The following is a 23,302-nucleotide window of genomic DNA, read 5'->3' on the forward strand; positions in this document are numbered from 1 at the left end:
GATGAGATGTTTGACCCGGGCTCTGGTACTCTGCAAAAAGGTCACATAACTGGAGAGCATTGGGAAAGACAAGGTCTCGGTCTTAATGCTTTCACTGTTGTGGTTTTGTGGTTTTGAGGACTAACAAGTTCCTCTGGCACTTTACAAGCCGCCTACCACCATCCTTCATGCGGATCCTAGCCCTCTGCTCGTGAGCGTGTGCTTTGGAGGACTGAGGAACTGGGATAAGGGTGGAATGGGGGAAAGAAACAAGAGAGACTGGGTAGGAAGGAGACTCACGTGTTGGATCATGTTTGGAAGTGAGGTGTGTGTGTGTGTGTGTGTGTGTGTAGATCCAGGACCTGTTGGAGCTTAGCAAGGTCATGGCTACGGTCTTGGCAAGCCAAAGGACTATTGCATTACGTGCAGTGCTGACCACTGTTTTGTGTTTAGAAAGATCTCTACCTTCATTTTGTATTTGTGCTATCTGCCTCTTCTTCCTGGAAATCTTGTCATGACATTTAGGTTTAGCATCCCAGTAGTGTAATACCCAAATGAAACTCGGTGGATGACATTACACAAGGGTCCTCTACCCAGGAAGAGGGGCATCTTCTGCAGCTCTGGGTTTGCTCTTTTCCGTTCCTGGTCCTAGAAGGCGAATGAGGTCATGATAGCTATCTGGGTCACTACTTTACAGATTCTAGTTGTCTCTATGCTACAGATGAAAACACAGAGTTAAAGGGGAAAAACTCCTCTGACAAAGGCAGAAGTAGCAATCACTGTTCCATGCTAGCAGCGTGGGTCACCCCAGGTCACCCAAGCCACATCTTGAGTCCTTAGGCATGTGTTGGGCCAGTCTGGGATTTGGGCATCATATGAAGAAGAACAAGGCTGGTAGACCCAGGGAGACGCTGGGAGTGATAAAGATTTTGACACAGCCTCAGGAATCAAGATAAATATGAAGATGTTTGGCAACTTTTGTTGTTTTTGTGAATATGTGTCTGGGGACTTCTTACCCAAACCAAAGTCATTTCTGCATATTTGTCTGCTGAATATGAAATAACCCAAAGATGATGCTTCATATTTGTTAAATTTGAAATGGAAGTTACTCAGCAGAGAGGAAAAACAAGTCTTGAATGCCCTCCCATGTCCTCTGAGTTGAATATTTGAGTGTGAGATTTCTCCTCACCAAAGCCTGACTTCCCACACACGTGCACCCAGGTGTCATGCGGTTGTATCTGAACATACATGCCGTGCCCTATTATCTCATTTTCATCCACACCTCAGACTTTTCAGGGATGTGTGGGCCGAGCTGATTTCCTAGGAGGCAGCACTTCCTCTGTGGTACCCGACCCAGGCTTCATCAAGGGTCTTAAACAAAATCTATAGACACTGATTCTTCACCAAAGCCAGCGTCATTTCAGGTTGTCTGGGACGATGGACAGTCTGGGAAGAAGGGCCACCTGTTAAACCAAGCATACTCTGTTTGGAACATAAGCCACATACCTGAACAGTTGGTTATATGCTGGATTTTAGCGCGTTGAATCATATTTTGAATGCACTGAATGGATTTGCTGTTTAAGGATACCTGGACATGAGTACTTTAGCAGCGTTGGCTGCTCATTCAATGATTTACAACTTTGATAAGTAGATGGAATACTTTAAAAGTACCAAATGTTATTTTAAATGTACTGTGTGGGATCTGTTCTTCAAAACCATCCAGCAAAGTCCTTTTGAAAGAATATTCTGTGATGGGGATAAGCATTTAATGATTTACATATTAAATAAATGCTTCTTAAGATGTATCTTAAGATAGGCTGGATATATCTACAGTTCTGATTCAGAGAAAAAGATGGGTTTTGCTAATATTCACACATGAAGATACAAAGAACTCTACCATCTGTGAGTTTTGCTCTCTTCGAGGGTCTTGGGAAGGGTAGAGCCATTTAAATACATTGTTCTTCTTAAAATTTATTTATGTATGAGTGTTCTATCTGTATTTACAACTTTATGTCAGAAGAGGGCATCAGATCCCTCTACAGATGGCTGTGAGTCACCATGTGATTGCTGGGAATTGAACTCAGGACCTTTGGAAGATCAGCCAGTGCTCTGAACTGCTGAGCCATCTCTCCAGCCTGAGCAGAGCTGTTTAAACCTCCATTTTTTTATGCCAAAAGACCCCCAAGGGTTGCCTGATCTGCCTACTTTTCTCATTATGATCAGCTGGAAATAAGGGGTGATTTTTAATAATTAATGTTATTTATTGTAGTTATGTTTATAAAGGAATTTCTGCTTATATTTATATGTATATCTCTCATCTAAAGCTGTTTATTTACCTCCATATCTGCCTTCTCCATGTCAATTTATCTTAATTTATTATTCATCTTCTCTTTTATCATCCACTTATCTACCAGCTATCATTTTTCTTCTATCTACCTTTCATTTATAATCTATCACCCATTTATCAACTTATTTCTTCATCACTTACTATCATTTTCTATCATCTATCAGTAAACATTTATCATTTATTATCAATCATCTATCTACCTATCTATCTATAATCAATCTACTCATCCACTTGTTATCAATTATCTACCTATTATTTTTCTAAGTATCTATATATCTATCATCTGTCAATCAACATTTATCATGTATCTATTGCTTCATCTGTCATCTATTATCTTTATCTCCTATCAACCATCATTTATCATCTATCAATCATGTATGTATCTATCTATCTTCATCATCACCTATCATATATGTATCTATCATCTAGTCATCTACCACTCATCTATTTCATCTATTATTTGTTGCACGTATTTAGTTCTGTAGTGAAAAACAGACTTTGCAGTGGGGCTTGTGGTTTGGACTGCCAAAGAATGTGGTTTCCACCATCGCAGGTAGTCCAACCTTGCTGCCATCACAGAGCATATGAATAAGATGAGATGGTGACCTTAGTTTCCTGATCACTCAGAAGCTTCATAACAGTTTCAGCAAAGTCTTTAAAGGTTCTTTGCTCCCTCTCCTACCTGATCTCTACTGTGATGCTTCTTCCCAGGGAGATGCTCTGATTTACTTAGACAGTTTTAAGAGTCAGGTCTGTAGAGTGGATAATTTTTGAGTGCGGGAGCCTTGGGACTGTCTAAGAGTGAACCATCTCGTGAAAGCCTTCTGTAGAACAGATTTGCCCTTTTCTATGAAGGGGCTAGCCTTGACTATGGTTGAAAGAGGCTATTGTAAGTTCTTCTGAGTTTAGAGATAATTCATAAGAAGTTGGACTTACCATACTCTTGACTCCCCTCCCCCCAAAGAGTTGCTCATTTCTGGGTGTGGATGCCACACTCCCGGCTCAACTCCCATTTTTCTTCCTGATTTCCTCGTATGTCCAAATCCTGGTGTGGACCACCCAGAGGTAGAGAGCCAATAATCTTCCAGAAGATTCTGCAGAGTTGGCTGGGCGGTGGTGGCGGAAGCCTTTAATCTCAGCACTTGGGAGGCAGAGGCAGGCGGATCTCTGTGAGTTCAAGGCCAGCCTGGTCTATAAGAGCTAGTTCCAGGACAGGCTCCAAAGCAACACAGAGAAACCCTGTCTCAGAAAAACCAAAAGAAAAAACAAACAAACAAAAAAACCCTGCAGAGTTTATGGGAAGTCCTGAACTGTGGCTTCCTTATGTTCAATTAGGGGTAGTCATTGAACACGAGGAAGGGAAGAGGAGTCTGAATGTGAACCGAGGGAAAATGGGATTCGTTACTACACATTCTCTTTGAGCCACAGGTTCTTGACATTCCTTGGAAAGTGTTGGGTTCTGGGCAGAGAATTGCTGACCTTGGCATTAGGGTAACTGGAATCAATGTTAATTGTCTTTCCTTCTAACTTAATGGCCCAGGACAGTTGAAATCAACTTCCTTTTGAAGTGGGAAGGCAGGATCCCTGATCTTAGATGACACAAAGTCTAACTTGCTAGACAAGACAAATGGGTGAAATGTGAATGAGACTTGGAGTGGTCGTTGGGAAACAGCGGCCAGAGCAAGGGAAAGTATCCAGGCTGTGGGCGGAGCAACTGTGTTTTCTTGCTTTGTAGCAGGAAGATGGGAATTCCCCTTCATGTGACTGTGAGGATTGTCATGTGGTTCATTTGGAAGGGACTCCGCATTCTAATCTAGAAAGACACAAGGTGAGCCTCAACCATTTTCTCCTCCCACAAGCCAGATGCACAGAGCAGTACCATCTCTGAGTAGTCCAAGCCATGCTACCCCAACACCCCCCATTCTAGAATATACAGGACTGCCTGGAGAGCGTCTTGATATTCTGATACCCTGATGCCAGGAACAATGTTTTCATATTTTTGTTAGAAAAGTTATTATAAGTGACATTTACCAAGAACACAGTCTCCTTTTATAAATGAAACAATGGGCTGGGAATATGGCTCAGAGGATAAGGTGTTTATCATAGGAGTGTAAGGATTGATGTTCGGATCTCCAGAACCCACCTAAAAGCCAGGTGGATGGGGCAGCCTGCCTGAAATCTCAGTGCACACAGGGAATTCCCGGAGAAAGCTGGCTGGTCAGACTAGCTGTATCAGTGAGCTTCTGCTCAGTGAGAGAGTTTGTTTCGGTAAACAAAGCAAAGAATGATCCAGGAAGACAGTTGATATCTACCTCTGTTCTCTGCACACACTTGTATGTGCATTCACATGTACATTTTCTTATACATACAAACATATATATGTGCGTATACGCACATAAACCACATAGAACTTTGTCTATCTTGGAGGAAACCTCAGTTCGAAGGAAGGAATTATTTCGGAGATCAAGAGCAGGATAGGGATAGCGAGGGCTGCATTCCAGGCACTAGGAAAGGTTTGGTCAGCAAGAGGCATAAGGACAACAACGAAATGACAAGTATACGAGACATTTGTCCTGAGCTGCCTTTTTTACAACTCCGAAACCTGGACAATGAAACGCTCCTCAGAACGGCATGTTCAAGATGGCACATCTCAGGAGGACTCTAGGCATCACGTGAAGAGATAGGCTGCACAATGATGACATTAAAAAACATCTCCATCTGTAGAAGGAAGGAAACTACCGTATGTGGCAATGGCGATTGAGATACTTCGGCCATGTTATGAGAATGAATGTCGGCAGATAACCAAAGATAGCACTGTTTGGAGGAGGGCATGGGATAAGGCAAAGAGGAAGACCCCCCAAAATGCTGGATAGACAATGTAAAGAAATACTGTGGAACCTTGAACATGACATTAACACAGCATCTAGGACTGCCCAGGATAGGAACAACTTGAGAACCATCACAAACAGGCTGTCCATGCATGCTTAAGCATTGCCGGGGCATAAATGATGATGATGATGATGATTATGACATACACCACATACACGTAGACATGAAACAATGGAATTGTTCTGAAGAAGTCAGTTCCATATGGCAGTCATTCGCAAGTCCTCTTGCTGAAATCTGCACCCCATCTCCCTCTCCAGCTCTGAGGGAATCACTGTTACCAGCTCCATGATTCGCCTTTCAGACTTTCCACAAATACATACATGTGTGTGTCCATAAAAATATAAAGTGTGCTTCACAGAGATTTTGCTGCCTTCTTGGTCACCTAGAAACATGTCATGCATGCTAAGCCATGTGACCACATATAGCTGTGATTCATTCTTTTTATTTGAAAGATTTAATTATTTTGTATGTATGAGTTTTTTACCTGCATGTATGTATATGTACCCCAATATGTGTGGTGTACACGGAAGCAGGAAGAGGCCATTGAATCCCCCTTGGACTGGAGCTACAGTGGGTTGTGAGTTGCTCTGCGGCTGCCAGGAGATAAACCTGAGCCCTCTGTAAAAGCAGTCAGCGCTGTCACCTGCCGAGTCGTTTCTCCAACCTCTGGAATTCGTTCTTCACCACCCTAAAGTACTGATAGGAGTAGTATAGTTTATAGCATCCCTCTGTTGATAGATGCTTTCCCAAGTTTCTGTCGCCTAGAAGACCCTGCAAAGCACGCATTTGTACAAATACACTGTATTTACACGCAGCCCTTTCTCCAGGATGTGTGATGCATTTTTAGCTAACTTAGCTCCTAATTCCTGAACATGGTTCAGGGTGGAGCACTGCGTTTCGCCACCTCATCGTCAGGTCTCCATCCCCACACTGGACAAGCTTGTGGGACTGGTTCAGCTACTGCTTTCTGATGCAGTCTCCCGCTCCCTTTGTTCTTTATTTATTGGCCCATATTTCTAGTGGCTTTTTGCAACAGAAGTTGTTTGCTTTCACAGTTTCAAATATTCACCTTTGTTCGCTGCTTATCTGCTAAGTTTATAATTTCTGTTTTTTTTTTATCCCTAGGATGTTTTGAATTTTTATGGAAAATGTTTTCTGTCATCTGTGTATTTTGCTTTCCATGCTGTTTCATGGAAAAGTCTTTAGTTTATGGCAAATTTGTCTACTTTCTTGAGATTCTTTTTTTTCTCCTTTGTTTTTTTTTTTTTCCCAAGACAGGGTTTCTCTGTGTAGCCCTGGCTGTCCTGGATCTTGTTCTGTAGACCAAACTGGCCTCAAACGCACGGTTCTATCTGCTTCTGCCTCCCAAGTTCTGGGATTATTGTTCTGTCTTTAGACTTTGAGCTCTTGATTTTTGTGTGCGGTGTGGATATGCTTTGGTTTTTGCTATTGTAAAGGCTGTTGAGTCACTGGAAACCTACTGTTTTTTTTTTTTAATGTCCCCTTTTCTCAGATGCTTATTTGCCAAATGCTTTTTTATTTGTGTTTGGATCCTGGCTGCCAGTCTCTTCACGCTCTGTGTGTCTGTCTCTGAGCCACTTGCACGCTTAGAAGAGTTTACTGCACACCTCCCTGGAACAGCTCACCCTGGCTGTATTACTCAACTTGTTTTCTTCACTATACAGCGATCCTCTTCACACCTCAGAGTGTCCTGTTTATTACAGGATTGAAAGGGCAAGAAATGATTTAGAACATTTGGCCTGTCGGTTGCCACCCATATATCTCTTCATGCATTCATTGCTTGTTTATTTGCATACTCTATGCCCTGTGATGACGGTGATCTTGTCTGACTCGTTTATTTTATTTACGTATTAACAAATGCATGCATGAAGGCCAGAGGTCAATGCTGGATACCTTCCTTGATCACACTTCACCATGTTGTTTTGAGTCAGGGTCTCTCACAGAGCCTGGAGTTGATTTGGCTTCTGATCCTCTTGTCTTTGCCTCCCCAGTGCTGGGATTTACAGCTGTGCCAGTGTCTTTCAGTGACATGGATTCTGGGAGGTCAAACTCAGGTCCTCATGCTTCTGTAGAGTACATTACGGCCTGAGCCATCTCCCCTGCCCTTCTCTGACATTTAAGGCATCTGCATCCCATGTGAGGGGACATTTGCAAGAAAATCGATGAATAAAGGAGTGGAAGGCAAGACTGACCAATGGCGTTTGCATTTTCAATTTTATTTTATATTTTCAGACCTGAATCAATTGTCAAAGATGTTAACGTTGTTTGTCACAGAAGCTCAGAGAGGACTCTCCCAACTGCTCATATTCCCACATACGCTTTGAGGTCCTTGTACCCCCCACATGTCTACATACATTCCTTAAGACAATTCATTCAGAAGGTTTTGTCTGCTCATAGGAATCCTTGAAGAAAGTTTCTTTTAGGGCAAAAAAAAAAAAAAATTCAGATTAGCCAGATGTAATTGCTGAGTATTTGGTTCAACAATGGTGTATATCAGGCCTCTTTGTTGAGTGTTTTTAACACAGAGACATTGAGAGTAAGAATGGAACGTCCAGAAAGAACACTGGATAGTCACAGCAACCTTACACAGCTGAGCTCGTGATCATTGCTGTATAGAAAAGCTATGTTTTCAGTGCATTGATCAATCGAATCAGAACACTTTGATGCAGAAGTGACCATTGGATAGAGACTTGGGCAGGCAAAGAGGAAAGGGCTTGGCAGAGGCTCTTAGGCAAAAGAAAATAGAAGAACTGCATGACTCACTATGTCACACTACAGTTTCCTTTTCTCTTTTTTCTCTTACATTTTATTGGGAGGGGTGCTGCAAGGGCAGAGGGCAGAAACAAAGGGACCAGGGATGGGAAATGAGTGGGATTGAGATGCCTGATGTGAAAGACACAAAGGATACATAAAAAGAAAGTTAAAAAATAACATAAGTATAAAACTAAAAAAAAAATAGCAGAAATAAATGAGAAGCCCCATTGTGACTGAGCTGGGAAGGAGGTAGAAGCTTAGACAAAAGGATAGAATAAAAAGAAAGACAAAAGGAACGATGGCAATAGCAGTGACACCGGGTGGACTCTGGAGTCATGGAACCCTAGGCCCATATGCTTGTTTTGCTTTTCTGTGCTGTTACCTGGAGTTTAACCACTTTCTCCTCAGCTACATCATCAGTAAAACCACACCCCATTGAGTGGATATTAGTGAAATGGTCCTTGGGGCATTAGACCCATCTGCTACAGGGATGGACGTTTAGGTCTGTTATGACCCCTCTGTGTTCGTTAGTTAGCTACTGTTCATGTCAATTTTTAAGAAAAGGGGGGAAAACCCACCACTGGCTTTAGTGATTCACAGCCTGAAACCAAGCAACAGTACCAAAAGGGAGATTGGTATTTTTTTGGTTACCTAGTAAGTCTGGTTTAGTTCAGTTAAAAACTACTTCTGGTGGGGGTGGGGGTGTTTGTGGAGACAGAGGCAGGCAGATCTCTGAGTTCAAAGTCAGCCTGGTCTACAGGATGAGTTCCAGGACAGCCAGGGCTACTCAGAGAAACCCTGTTGCAAAAATAAATAATAAATAAAGAAAGAAAGAAAACAGACCAAAACCTCTCTGAATGCATAGTTTGTAGAAGAAGCTAATGGTTAACAGATAATTTCCTAATAACGCAGGGGTATCCTGGGTGTGTGGATTGGGGAAGTGAAGGAGACGTGAGGTGTAGGAGATAGTCTCCATACGGTGAGGTGGAGGAGATAGTCTCTGTAGCACTGGGAAGGGCTGTGGAGTGAAGATATGTGGTCAGAAACCCTTGAGTAAGATGCTACAACGAGGGAGAAAGTATGCTATGGAATCTTCTGCCAAAGCCTGACTTTGATCCTTGGAAACCACGTGGAATGGATTCGCACACGCTGTCATACTGCCACATGCACACATGTGAACACACACATATATTTAACTAATAATTAGTAGGTAAATGTAGGCATTTTAAAAAGATGTCTTAAGGGGCTGATGTGATGGCTCAGGGAGAAAAAGCACTTGCTGCCAAGCCTGATGACATGAGTTCGAATCCCAGAACAGGTGGGATAGAAGACGGGAACTGACTTCTACAGGCTCTCCTCTCATGGTGCATGCACGTGTGCATGTACACACATACACAAGCACACATGCACACACACAACAAAAATGTAAATAAAAAGTTTTTCAAGTGGCTCAACATATTACTGTGTAGAAATCATCACGGAGAGTTTCTTTTACTTAGGAAGCACCACCTGCTCAGCTGCGTCAGCCCCTCCCTTATTGCTCATTCAAACCTTGCCTGTCTTTCAGGAACCTACTGATGTCTTCTGGAATTCTTCCCCCCTCAGTCCAACTTACAGGGATTCTTCTCCTTGTCATTTATCAGTGTTATCTGGGTGATAGAGCAGCTGTGTATTTATGGGATCATTGTGAAGACTTTACATAGGATCTCTGTGTGCCTGACATGAATTAGTATTTTACGTTAGTACTGTCTGTTTGTCAAATGAGCGAAACAATGTTGATGCATTGCTAAAGTCCACAGTTTCCTTTGACTTCCTGTGCCCCCCACTCCGTGTCCTTTTTCAAATCCAGGATGTGTACAGGGTACCACTCACTACATTGTCATTAATATCCGTACCACCTTCCCTCCCGTTAGTGGTGACTTCTTCTCGGGCTTTCTTGTTTTGGATGACTGACAGCACAGAGGATAAGTTGGGAATCTTGGAGAAAGTCCTCCTCTTAGTATTTGCCTTTTTTGCCCTTTGGAATAGACAAAGGTCATAGTTTGTGGGTTGGGACCACTGACCTCAAGTGCCTTGCCTTGACATCCCACCAAGGACACACACTGTCACAATGACTTTTCAGTGCTGATGCTATGTAACAATAATTACCTGACATTCGGTAGTTTGGCAGATCACCCCACCCCCCACAAAAAGATGCTCTCCGGCCCCTCCCCCGGCTCCTGCTGCATCCTTTGGAAGCAAGTTGCTATGTGCAACTTATGTGTAAGGACCAGATTAGCTACATAATTATTTGGAATTCTTTTTCATGGAAAATGGGCTGCTCTCCCCTGCTTGTTTATTCAGTGTTCTATTTACATCAGCATGGACTTGTGGATATTTACTTTATACACTGAGTTATAATCTAATACTTCTTTATTTATTTTATTGTTCAAATTGTTCCAGTGTTGGTTACTGACGCCTATATACTTTTGACATACTTCATTTTGTGTGTGTGTGTGTGTGTGTGTGTGTGTGTGTGTGTACAACATAAATCCCAGGCTTATCTTACGGATTTTCTGACCAGGTCTCAGAATCAACCATTTTTTCTAAGGAACTCTGATTCCTTGTATTGGAGGTGGGATTAGAAACCAAGATCCGGACACTTTGTCTGCATTGTCAATGGATGGTCACTGCCAGGATGCTCTGACCTTGGGCCCTCTTAGCTGTCGGAGTGAGGGAGTCAATGGATGTCCATTATGTTCACTCGTATACATACATATAAAAATTCCCACATGTGTGCCTTTATTGAATTAAATCTGGGTATGTACTGATATGTCCATGTCTCAAGCATTGTCACATAGATCTCTTCGAGGAAACCTAAAAAAAAAAAGTAAACTACAAAGTTCTGCATATCACTTCAAATCTAGTGGAACAAGATAAATGTTGAACTTATACAGCTTTAAAAACAGGTTAAAGTTATTGATCTTTTTGTTTTAATGTTGGAACTAATGCTGATAATATGAAAATATTAGATGACATCATAAATATAAATTTTATTTTGTTGTTATTGTTTGGTATTTGCCTCAGTAATATATTGCTACCTGTGTATAGTTTTGTTGATTTTAATTCCAGGAGTGAGTGCATAGTCTAATAGAATTGGAAAATTCTTGCATTAGATAATCCCTGGGTCTATTGAAGTATTAAATATAGAAATAAACATTGCAAGAATTCCAAATTATCTAGGAAGATCGTGTTCACGTGTGTTGGTGAAATCTGCATTACTCATTTCTTTTCTTCTCTTTCTGTTTCCTTGCATTATTGGTGGGCTGCAGACTTCAGATCCAACTCCATCTTCCGAAATGATCCCGATGCCCAGAATGCCCCTGGTGCTGCTCCTGCTCTTGCCCATCCTGGGTTCTGCAAAAGCTCAGGTTAATCCAGGTAACACAGCCACTACTCAGTTGGAAGCTGAATCCCAGGTGCCTGCCCATGCCTGTCAGTGGTCATCTCAGAAAGAGATCTGTCAAGGGAACCCACAGTGTCAGTTTTCACCTGCGTGGTGAAACGTGGCCAAGTCGGAAACAGAAAGTCGTGTCCGTTCCCTGTCCATATAGAAGGTGCTGGGTATTCTACAAGAGGTGTTATGTAGATCAGAACAGTTTTAATGCCTTTTTGTTTAAATGGGAGAAGAAATGGCTATTTTCTGCTGTGCCTTTTGGGAGAAATGGGAGAGAACTTTTAGATGCGCAAGGAGCTTCTTTGGATGAGCTTATCCATTGGATGCAAGGCCCGGGTTTTACTTGACCATCTGCTATACTTTTGGAACACTAAGTCTGTGGGATGCCAGGTTCCCAGGATCCCACGTAGTCTCCCTTTCTCACAGGATGTGAGATGAATCTTTTAAGTCAGTGTGTGTGTGTGTGTGTGTGTGTGTGTGGTGTTCTAGTTGGTTTATCTTTTAGCTTTAACCTAAAGTATATAATTGTGCCATTTGTGTGTTGCACAATAATGTTGCTCAACATCTTCAATAGCTCAGTGACTAAAATGAGTGTTTATTTTGCGCACAAGCTTATAGCTTGATGGTTTCTGCTGTGCTTGGTCAGACTGTACTTTGAGCTGTCTTAGTACGTTTACCTATCTGGGAGGCAGTTGGTTATTGATGCGTCTAGGAATGCCTTGGCCCTGAGGAAGGGCAGTTTGGCTGTGGCTCTGTAGATTCCTCTAGCAGACTAGCCTGGTTATGTTTTCATGGAAGTTGCACAAGAGCATGATTGGAAGCAAGCATGTGCAAATAATCTTTCAGCCCTCTGTTCAGGTTGTTTGTTAAGAACATATTGGTGGGATGAGGGCTGTAGCTTGGTAGCGCTTGTCCGCTAAGCCCCTGTTTCAACTCTCAGTATTTTAGGGGTGATCCTCATTGGTCAAAACAAGCCATATAGCTATGCCCAGAGTCTGTAAGAACAAAAAATGTACACAGTAAAGAGAAAGGTAAAGATTTTAAGTCCATATTTTAATTCTTTGACAAATATAAACAAATAAAACTACATATACCTTATGTGTTCAATTTGATAGATTTTTTTTTTTACAAACCTAACATATTCATTCAGACATGTCTAACCTGAAGCAGAGAGTAGTTTGAATGTGGGCTAACACAAAAGTGTACATATATAAAACATGAGATTTTTTTATGTGATCTTTTTGATTGTGTTACTCTTGAATGTGAACTTTGGAGATGATGACATTGTATGACAATATCAAGAGGTTGGCAGTGAGCTACACTTTAATATATAAGAAACAGAGGCATCATGGAGTTCTTTCTTCTACCCCACCCCGGTGACATCCATTATGTTGCTTTCTAGCAAGAAAGACTCGTTGCCTGTTTGTACTTTATATCAACAGAGGCATACGATATATGGATGCTACACCCAGCTTCTTTAAACGAACATTTTCTTTATTGCGTTTGTTCCATGGCCACATGCCGTGGTTGATGGCCCATCCTTGCTGTTGTATATTATTACTTTGTTTGTGCTCTTCATTTACACCGCCTACTATCGATGGGGACTTGGATAGTTTAAAGTTTGGGCTTGTTGTGTAAAAAAATCTTGCATATTCTTGCATAGAGTTTGTGGTAAGGATATATACTCAATTTTCTTGAGTTTATGTTCAGAAGTGGAATTCCTGGGCCACTTGTAACATGTTATTTAATGTTCTTCATAATGCCATAGAGTCTTCCAAAGGGATTTTTACCCACTTAGCATCCCACAATAGTATGTAGAGCTCCATTTTTCAGCTAGCTATAATTACATTCTCAAGAGTGCATTCATTTTGTCTTTTTACCAGTATAATGGTACACTTGAGAGAGTACCTCCCCCACCAATACCCTGTTCACAGACTATTCTTTATTCCCTTAATAGGAAACATGGTCAAAACTCCTTTAAAAAAAAAAATCTAAGAATTGTTGGTTGAGAGAATTCAATGTTTTTTTCCATTATTGTGGGGGTCCCTCAGATCTCAATGTGGACACCTTTTTTTGTTTTTATGCCTTGTATCCCTCCTACCCTGTAAAGTTAGGTCATCTCCCACGATGGTTTTTCGGCTCTGAGCTCCAAGGGAGAGGGCGAAGAGTGCACATGAGGCTGAGGTGCTTGGTGTCATCACGGAGGCTGGTATCCTGGAGGGGCACTTAAGCAATCGAACCAGGAAAACCAGCTTCCAGTGTTAGAAAACGAGCTGTAGTCCTTGAACAGGAGGCAGGCTGCGCGAAGGCAATCTTACTCCCTGCTCTCTTGTTAGGTATTTCTGTTGGCCCTTGCCACCAGCACAAAAAACAGGTATCTCAACTTCAAAAGGTTTTTCTAGGAGCGTGGTACATACCAAAGGAACAGCCCTTCTCTCTGCCTCCACTTCTGTTTCATCAAGTTAAACTGGAAGCAGAGATGTGAAAGCGGACAAGAAATTTCCATTTCTCCTCAGTGGTAAATGCTATATGGCCAACTATTAACAGAACTAGGTTTAAGGACATGTTAGAAGGTGTCTGGAATCCTATCCTGTCAGTCACAAGCCAAAAATTCATTTAATGATTGTTAAAAAAAATGAACCTGAACTCGACAACCCAAATAACAATTTGAAAAGTTAAACATTCTAACATAATACTAGCCAAAGATACACTAATTTGATACATATACACAGAGGACTGATGGGAAAACGGTAAGGCTCCTTCCATAATTAAATCATTATGTTTCTACAAGGGCAGAAATGTTTGCAATGCGGTAAAGACACTGAAGCCCATAATATACGATAGTCTGGAATCTGAGCTCTGTGATTTAGGCAGAGTTTGTGGGCACTGGGGTCCTGACATTGTGCTTAGTGCTAAGTGCATGTGTTGTGGGCTAAGAAGCAAGGTTCCAGAGATGATGCACGGTGTGACAGGGGTGAGCCCTGCCAGAAACACACAGGTGCTATGCATTTGATTTTGCAATAATTGATCTTTGTCATTGCACTTTCAAAACCCCTTTATTGCTGCCAATACTTTGACAATTCCCATATTCAGTTACACCTCCTCCTCCAATCTGAGATTGTGACCCACTGTCTAAGGCACTGGGCTCTAAAGCAGCTGAGTTTTGGCAAAGGACTTGGCAAGCTGAGCGACGCCACTGACATTTCCAGAGATGGCAATGTTCAAAGCGGCCAGAGGGGCTGCAGGGTAGGGCTGTGGAAGTCTCCGTAAGAAATACTGAGATGTAGTATGTTCCTGCCCTGCAGGATGGGCGGGGTGTGCTAGCAACCATTCAGTTCCAGCTGTGCACGAGGATCCCAATTGTAACAATTGCCAAGCTGAGGGAGGAAGTACTGGAAGGAGCGAGGGCAGCATCTTACAGCAGAATCATAATTCAGAAGCTGGCTCGTGGCAATCCACACCTAGTAAACAACTATACTAACAAATTTGCAAAACTCATTTTTACAAGTCAGCAATTTGAGTGGGATTGTAAAATTCTGGTGAATGATTTAAAGTTAATTTAGAAAAATACTTAGCTTTATCATTCAGTCATTCATTATTTACTTATTTGTTTATAGCTGTAAGTTAATTAAATTTGAGGATCAACTTGAAGACAAAGACTAGCATAAGACTAAAAGGAAGACACAGAGCTCAGACATGGGACTTTGGTCTCTTCATTGTGCTAAATGAAAAAGTTCTGAGGTAGAAGTTCTTCAGGGCCATTTTACCTTGGCAAAGAAACTGAGGCATTGGGGATGTTTGGGGTCCCTTCAGTACCAAGTTGTCACCTGATTCCAAATTCCTTCACTTCCACCAAGGCTGATGCATGTTGTTTCTTCTATATGTTTCCAAAATGAAAAATTATTTTCCATTCCCTGTGCCCCCACTATTCATGTCTTGAGAGAAATGCTGAGAATTTAACTAAAGGTCTCTCTCTCTCTCTCTCTCTCTCTCTCTCTCTCTCTCTTCCTCTCTCCCTGATGATTGGAATAGAGTCCTTGGAGGAAGGGATATAAAAAGCAAGAAGGAGATGCCCAGGATAAATTTCTCTCAAGTGAACAATGCTAGAGGGGCTTTTTTCCCCCTTGCAAGCTTGTTTGTCAAGTCTAGCCTTGGGTGGCCTCTTATATCCTTCCTTCCAATATAAGAATCTTCTTGTGGGGATAGCAGAAACTCAACTGCCCCTAGCACTCTCTTGAGTATACTAAGAAGGGGAAAAGAGACTGTAAACTGCAGAGCTCAACAAAAGCACCAACTGTTATTCAAAGCCCATGGTGTAAACTCCTAGTACCATTTGAAGTGGTGTTAACAATGCAGTCTTCATAGTAGATGATGAGGATGCAGTATTACTCCAGGTTTTGTTTGTTTGTTTGTTTGTTTGTTTTCCCCAAGACAGGGTTTCCATGTAGCTTTGGAGCCTGTCCTGGAACTAGCTCTTGTAGACCAGGCTGGCCTCGAACTCACAGAGATCCACCTGTCTCTGCTTCCTGAGTGCTGGGATTAAAGGCATGCACTACCACTGCCTGGCCATTACTCCAGTTTTACAGAGAAGGGATGAAGGACCACAAATATTAGTTGATAACTGAAGTTATAGGCAAAGCAGCATAGCCTGGATGGAATTCCATCTAGTGCTAGCAAGATGATAGACCTTGACCTCCAAGCTCCACTGCTTCCTGCAGACAGTGAGACCACAGAGGATCAATGCAGAGGAGCCTATACACAGAGGAGCCAGCTGTGAGGGCATGGATACTAGGGCCTGGGAAGTTGAATCTCAGGCTTGATTTGCGGAGGCAAAAGTGCATTTTGAAAAAAAGAAAAAAAGGTTCTCTGTTACTGGATGTTTAAAGGACTCTGTGGCCAGTTCTGGGAAAGCTCAAGAAAAATTGGTTTCATCTAGCCTTTTGAAAATGAGGAAACCGAGAGTTGAGGCTGTGCCGTTTCTGTGACTGTGATGAAATGCTCTGAGTGAAAGGAACACAGGAGAGGAAGTTTGGTTTGTAGTTGTAGGTTATAGTCCATCAGTGAAGGAAAATGATGGCAAGGACTCAGGAAGCTAGTCCCATAACACCCACAGTCAAGAGAAAATAAATGCATCTTGATGCTTGCTTTTGCTCAGCTAGCTTCTCTCATTATTACACAGTTCAGAACCTACGGCCTAGGGAATGGTGCCACCCACATTGGGCTGGGCCAATTAACACATAAGACAATCCCCTGCAGACATGCCTACAGGCTGACCTGATCTAGGCAAGTCCTCCATGAGATTGTCTTCCCAGGTGATTCTGGATTATGACAAGTAGACCTTTAGAATTCATTGGTACACAGGTTCACAGAGCCAAAATGACGCGAGGAAACACATGTTTGGGAAGTGAATCGCCACATCTCACTCTGGATCTAGGCAAGCAGTCCTCAACCTGTGGTTTGCACTCTCTTTGGGGGTTGAATGACCCTTTCACAGGGGTCGCCTAAGACCCATCTGCATATTAGATATTTATATTACAATCCATAACAGAGGCAAAATTACCGATATGAAAGTAAGAAGGAAACTAATTTTATGGTTAGGGGTCACTACAACATGAGGAACCATGTAAAGGGGTTGCAGCATCAGGGAGGTTGAGGACCACTGATCCAGGCTATGACTTAACTGTATGAGTGAGCGTGGCAGGTTTCCAACTTTTGTTTGAACATCCTCAGTCTTCCTGCCTGTCATTGGTCACTACCTAAGGACTATTATGAAGAACAGGATAATGCACAGAAGGGACCTGGCCTAACGTAAGACATGAGATGTGCTTAAGAGATACCAGGCCTTATTTTCCTTAATTTTAGCCATTTATATTATGGCGATCACAGACTTCATTGATAATTTGATTATCTTACACTGCCTTCTATATTTGAAATTACATAGAATATGCTTCTCTTTTGCAATTCTTGGGTCTTACATCTTAGGATGAAGGTGCTCCAAGTACATTTGCTGTGAAAATACAGCCTTCTACCCAAAGCATCTGGTGGATTTTTATCTATACTCTGAAGTTTTGCCTGTACTTTGTTACTTTGCACTCCTGTGTCTCAGGTCTCAAGCTTCAAGAGGCAGAGAGCTGCTGGAGTGCAGGAGAGGAGAGAACTTCTCTTCCTGCGGTCGGTTGAGTCAGAGCCCTAGGAGACTTGGGCGAAGCCTCAGAGCCAGGGTTATGATCATGTGACTACAGTCAGAATACCACACAGAGTTCCTCTCCTGGGCCTCTGGGCTTCTGTCAGGTGTGCTTAGGGCTTCTGTGCTGAGAGGCAAAGAGACTACAGGAGGACCCTTGATCCTGGTAGGAATACACAAGGTGCCAGTGTTTTCGGTTACTATAGAGACCTAGCACTGAAGTGTCTAGGGTTAAGTATCAGTACTACTTTACAACAGTCTTGCTTAGCAAGGCCTTTTCTAAGAGCTGACAAAACCCCAAGGCCTTGAAGTTGGTATCATTAAGATATCCAATGGGGGGGGGTGTTTGGGTACATGACTTTGAGATTAAATTTAAAGCCTTGTGCAAGCTAGCAAATGTTCAACCACTGACTTAAATCTTCAGTCTTTTTTACTCTAGTTAATTTTTTTTTGATGAAGAGCCTTATTAAATTTCTCAGACTGGCCCTAAGCTCACTACATAGCCCAGGTTAGCTTTAAATTTGGGATCTGCCTGCCTCAACTGGGATTATACATACATACCACAATGCCGAGCTAATTTATTTGTATGTTTATAATTATGATCACATTTTGCCCAAGTAAGCAAAACCTCCAGTGTCTTGTTGGTTGGAATGTTAAGGTATGTCAGTGAGCTAAAGCTAAAGAAATCTACCAGGCCAGGTGACAAGAGGAGGACAATGAACTGGAATACAAGAAAAGGCACATGTGAAAACAAAGTAGAAAGATAGGAGTGATCGTCAATGCGAAGTCACATAAGCAAGTGACACATAATTTTGGAGTCTTTGGTGTACGTCAAATATTTCATGACCACCTAGGACTAAGGTCCTTGCTGTACACCCTCCCCAAGAGGCGGGTTCCTTGTGCTATTATATTTCAGTGTCTCTGAGACCAGGACATTGCAAAGTTTACATCAGTAAGAACCTCCCTCAAGCCTTTTTCCAGATTGTTCTCCTACTTGGAGGTCTTCCTGACCTTTGAGGTTATGCTTTGAACAGTATGGCAACTGTTGGCTATCTGTAGTGGATGGTGGCAGAGGGGTGAATAGATGGTGACCATGGAGATCAAAGGTCAAGATTCTACTTCTGGTTCTGTCCTTGTTTAGTGTTATGGCCTTCACTACTAAAGTAAATCTTTGTGCCGCAGCTGGTGATTTGTTGGTATAATGAAATACCAGGATAGAACAAGGCTGTGAAGAAAACATGTTTGTTTATTCACAGGTTGGGAGGTTCAAGGGCGTGGTGGATGACAATGGCAGAAGTGTGAGCAAGGGGAGAGCTGAATGGGGCCAGTTTGGGGCTTTGATAACAACCTACAACAGAGTCCTAGAGAATTACCTTTCCTTCCCAGGGTTGGGGCCTCAGACTTCTCCAAATCCTCACCTTTTAAAGGTTCCATTCATTTCCAGATTTCCACACTGGGGACCAAGTTCCCTTCACATTAGGTGGATCTCTGGGGAGCAAACAGAACCCCAACAGCACCAGCTTTGCTCAGTTACAAGGTGGGGGATGTAACTTTACTGTCTGCATTTCACGAGGTTGCCTCCCCCGTGTGGGGGGGCACATGGGAGACAATAGTGACGTAGTAAGTGAGGAACATAGTGAGTAAAGGGCTTTGGAAAGTTGTTATCTGCAAATACTGAATTGCCATTTGTGTCTTTAGGAAGAGTAGGGAACTGAAAAAAAAGTCCAAACACCAAACACATAAAGTGCTTACCTTGTAGATAACAGGGTAGGAAAAGGAGTTACTCATGAACAATACTTTTCCTGTAGTCTTCAAGAAAGACTTGAGTTCTTAGTGGAGAATGAGGCTGCTGCCCGCCCCTAGGCTGTGGTCATTCTGACCCCAAAGGGACAAAGTGTGTTTGCTCTAGCATAGGGAGATTGCAGATGAGCTTTTGCCTTTAGCAAGTCTCTGAAGGGCATGGATGCAACAAAATAAGCCATTCAGAGCTTTTGGTGGCTTGGACACATATGTAGTTAAAGTAAAACAAAAGTTACAGTCGTTAAATATTTGAGGTTTGCGTGTGTTTTTATGGGCTTATGTGGGTGGTGATACACTGTTAAATGGCATGCAACTCTTGCTTCTGATTGGAAGATGTCTCTGGCTTTGGCCTTTATCTGTTTTTCTGTGGTGATGACCTCCCACCCACCCATGACCATGAAGGGTTCCTGTCGCCATGCTCGGCTTCTGAAGGCAATCAGTCAACACTTGAGTAATGAGGACAGGGAGGGTAGAAACGAAAGACAAGGGACCTCGAAGCTTCTCTGTGCTTCACGGCAGGAAAAGAATGTAAATTGTGTCATGCGAAGCTTGATTTCTGAAAGATGTTAGGGAAGCCGAGGTAGAGGCCATGGGGAAGTGATTCCTTTAACAGTGGGATGCTGAGAGAGAGGAAATCAGAGAGGGAGGGTGAACTGAATTCCCCCTTTCCAGATGTAGTAAGGCCCAGTCTCCCTCAGGTCTGAACGGGGACACACCCTTCCCAGTTGAAGAGGCAGAGCAACCTTGCCCTTACAGGAGCTAGAGAGCTCTGCTTATTATTAAATGCCTGTGTTCTCCTTCCTATGGTCTACAGGGAGAATATTTGGAGGGTTATAAATAAAGGAGGTTGTGGTCGCATTGGGTGTACACCTCCTACACTGGGCATTTGTAAGGATGAATTCAGACTACTCCTTCTTGAATCTGACTTGACTAGCTCTTAGAGCATGCTGTAAGGGGCTGTGAACCTAAGTCTAGATTGGCCATTGGTGAAGCAATTGGATCTGCCTGTATCTGGCAGAACAAACACATCTTTAGGCTACATCGTTGGTAGGCTGAATTCTTGGTCCTTGAGAGCGTCTCCAGAACCCCCGTGAGTTCTCCCCTTGCAAGTCTTGAATTCTTTGGCTTTTACATTCTTGCCCTACTATGCCCAGCCCCAAGCATGTGGCTGAGTGGAAGAGCTCTGTGCACAGTCCATCCCAGATTCTCATCAGCACTGATTTTTTTTTCTCATAGCAACCCTTGCAGATGCCACGGCGAGCATTAGCGTCTTGTCCCTATCCCAGGCTGCTGGAGGCTGAAAATGACTACGAGGATTCTTTCTCCTCTCTGAGATTGCTCCCATCTCTAAGGTCTTAGTTACGCTGCTCTCCCTGACTCATCAATCAGGCGATTTTGAGCAGAGCATTTATGAAGTTTATCCAGCTTTTCCACGTACTCTTGGCGAAAACATTGATTATCACAAGCTACCCTAGCCCATCTGGGGACAGGCATGGGAAGTTAACTTTTCCTCTGTTATCACTACGATTCCTCTTAAATGGTTGTGCTTCATCTAAAATGTATGTTATCAACATTACTATTTTGTTAGCATCATCTCCTCCTCCTCCTCCTCCTCCTCCTCCTCCTCCTCCTCCTCCTCCTCCTTCTTCTTCATTATGTGTTTGTGTGCATGCGCCGTGGCACACATACAGAGGTCAGAGAACTTTGTAGAGCTCACTTTCTCTGTTCACTTTCAGGTGGGTTCTGGGAATTGAACTCAGGTAACCAGGTTTGCACAGCAAGCGCCTGTACCTGCTGAGCCATCACACTGGACTGTTTCACTCTCAGAGTTCAAAGCAATGAAAACCAAAGTGAAAAAAGTTCCCATCAGCAAAGGATATAAAACAAAGTGTGGCTGAGGCCACACTTGGTGTGAGAGTGTTCCCCTTACATGCACACAAGGCCTGGCCTTGACACCTAACATACTAAGGAAAATGTACCTCCGAACCCTGAAGCTCATATATTCAGATTTTCTTTCTCAAAGTCTTTAACACTTGTTTCTGGAAACTATTTTGAATATCCAAGAGCAAAGGAATATTCTTAAGGGGGTGTCAGCTGGGAAAAAGTGATCTTCATGCAAGAGTCCCATGTGCCAAAAATAAATAAAACCCAAAAAACAGCCCCACAACCTGAAGTAGGCAACCATAACGGGATTGCCAGGACCCTGGCAGGGTCTCAGTGTGAATAAGCTTTGTGAAGTCTGTGGGAAGCAGGGTTCAGGTGACATTTTTTGACTGGGTTTGTCCTTTTTAGAACAGCAAAAAGTAGATGGAGGAGGTCTGAGAAGGACCACAGCTAAGAACCCTGGGTTTCTGTTACCATTGCTCTGGTCGTCTGCAAGTCTCTGAGCAACTCCGGTCACCATTTGAAGACTCACAAGTTCTTATATCCAATATAGAGGTCTAGGGTTCAATAAGTTAAGATTTCTTCCTGACGCTAACGTTTTTCAGTTACTCATGTTTCTTTAGACCACAGACTGGTTTGCCCCACCTCCGACCCTGATAATCTCTCTTTGTCAAGTATGTGTGCTTGGAGAGAGCCAGGGGTCATACCTCTGTGTTCAAACCTTTCGTGTGCTGTTTTCCTGGAAGCTGCATATAGGATACTCATTGACGGGGAGCCCATGGGCTGGAGCTGGCCATGGGGCGGTAAACATCTTGGAACAAGCAATGCTTTCAGGCTCACAGCCTTGGCAGGAGAGTCTGAAAAGTAATTCTTGGGAAGCTGGGGCCTGGTGGCAGCTGCTTCTCCTTAGCCTGCCTGCCAATCCTTACAGGAGCTTGGGATGGACAGAGTTCTCAGCGGGACCTACTGCAGCTGATGCTGGTAGTTTTCCACTCAGGGAAACCGGAAGAGTCCGTCGGCGTCTCTGTCAGGACATTGGTGGGTAGCAGAAGCACCCGGAAACCACCAAGACAACTCAGCAAGCAAACTCTTTGCTGTAGCAGTGACTCTTGCTTCCGGTGACAGGCCGCCCTCCTTAGTTACGTGTTTCTTTACATCTCAAGATATGGAGTGAACAGGGAGTGGGATCTGGTGAGAGAGGCATGGGAGTAAGGAAGGGGTCTGACGTCGAGAGCTGGAGCCAGTGTTGCAGTCTGAGTCTTCCCTAGTAGCTGGGATCCCTTCCACCAGTTACTCAAAATAGGCACGTTCAATAGGAAAACCACAGTGGGGCTGCGGAGAAGTGCCACGTTGGGTTCCCTGGGCCAAGACTTCTTCTGGTTCCAAAGACCCAGTGGGATGAGAAAGGCCATCCAAGATCAGCTTGTCCTTTTCCTCTGCCCTTCCTGTGGGGCCCCTGGTAACACTGAGTCACAGAGAAATCCTGCTTGCATGTTACATTGCTACTTTACTAGCGTTTGTCTCTGAATTCCCTGTTGTCAACCTTATGTTCTTTGGTCCTGATTTCTAGATCCCTAGCCTAACTCTCATTGCCTGAGGTTGAACCTTAGTTCCTCCTTATTAGTGGTTTTGATTTCCTTGGTCTCAGTTTTCTGTAGCCAATCATAGTGTGAAAATGCAAGATGGACAGTCTGAACTTATTCACAAATTTTAAATGTAGTGATTGGGACTCACATGATGAAATCCCAACTCCTCTCCCTCCTTCACACCCAGCGTCTGTCGTCTGTCGCTTCCCTCACTCCATCTCCTTATATAAAGCACTGCCTCATCTTGAGAGTAGTGAGTGCAGTTCGGGAAGGTGGGAGAGAGTGTGGAGAGATGGCTCAGAGGTTCAGAGACCTTGCTGTGCCTCAGGAAGATCTCTGTTCAGATCCCAGAACTCATAAAGCAAGCAGGGCATCCCACAGCTGTCTGTAGCTATAGCTCAGAGGGATTAACTACCCCTTTC

At 43.1% G+C, this 23,302-nt stretch overlaps 1 protein-coding gene across 2 annotated transcripts in view; it reads left to right on the top strand.

Moving 5' to 3' along the window:
• The window catches only part of LOC121442032 (discoidin domain-containing receptor 2), a 120,684-nt gene that overhangs the window by 65,026 nt on the left and 32,356 nt on the right, over window positions 1-23,302 (top strand). For both annotated transcript variants that reach the window (XM_041643472.1, XM_041643471.1), the window contains exon 3: window positions 11,302-11,410. In XM_041643472.1, the coding sequence (XP_041499406.1) occupies window positions 11,329-11,410 (82 nt within the window). In that variant the 5' untranslated portion in view covers window positions 11,302-11,328. The remainder of the gene's footprint in view (window positions 1-11,301; window positions 11,411-23,302) is intronic.

This window comes from Microtus oregoni, unplaced genomic scaffold, assembly GCF_018167655.1.
Source record: "Microtus oregoni isolate MIOR12 unplaced genomic scaffold, Mior012 000086F_ref0000336, whole genome shotgun sequence".
Taxonomy (NCBI): Eukaryota; Metazoa; Chordata; class Mammalia; order Rodentia; family Cricetidae; genus Microtus; species Microtus oregoni.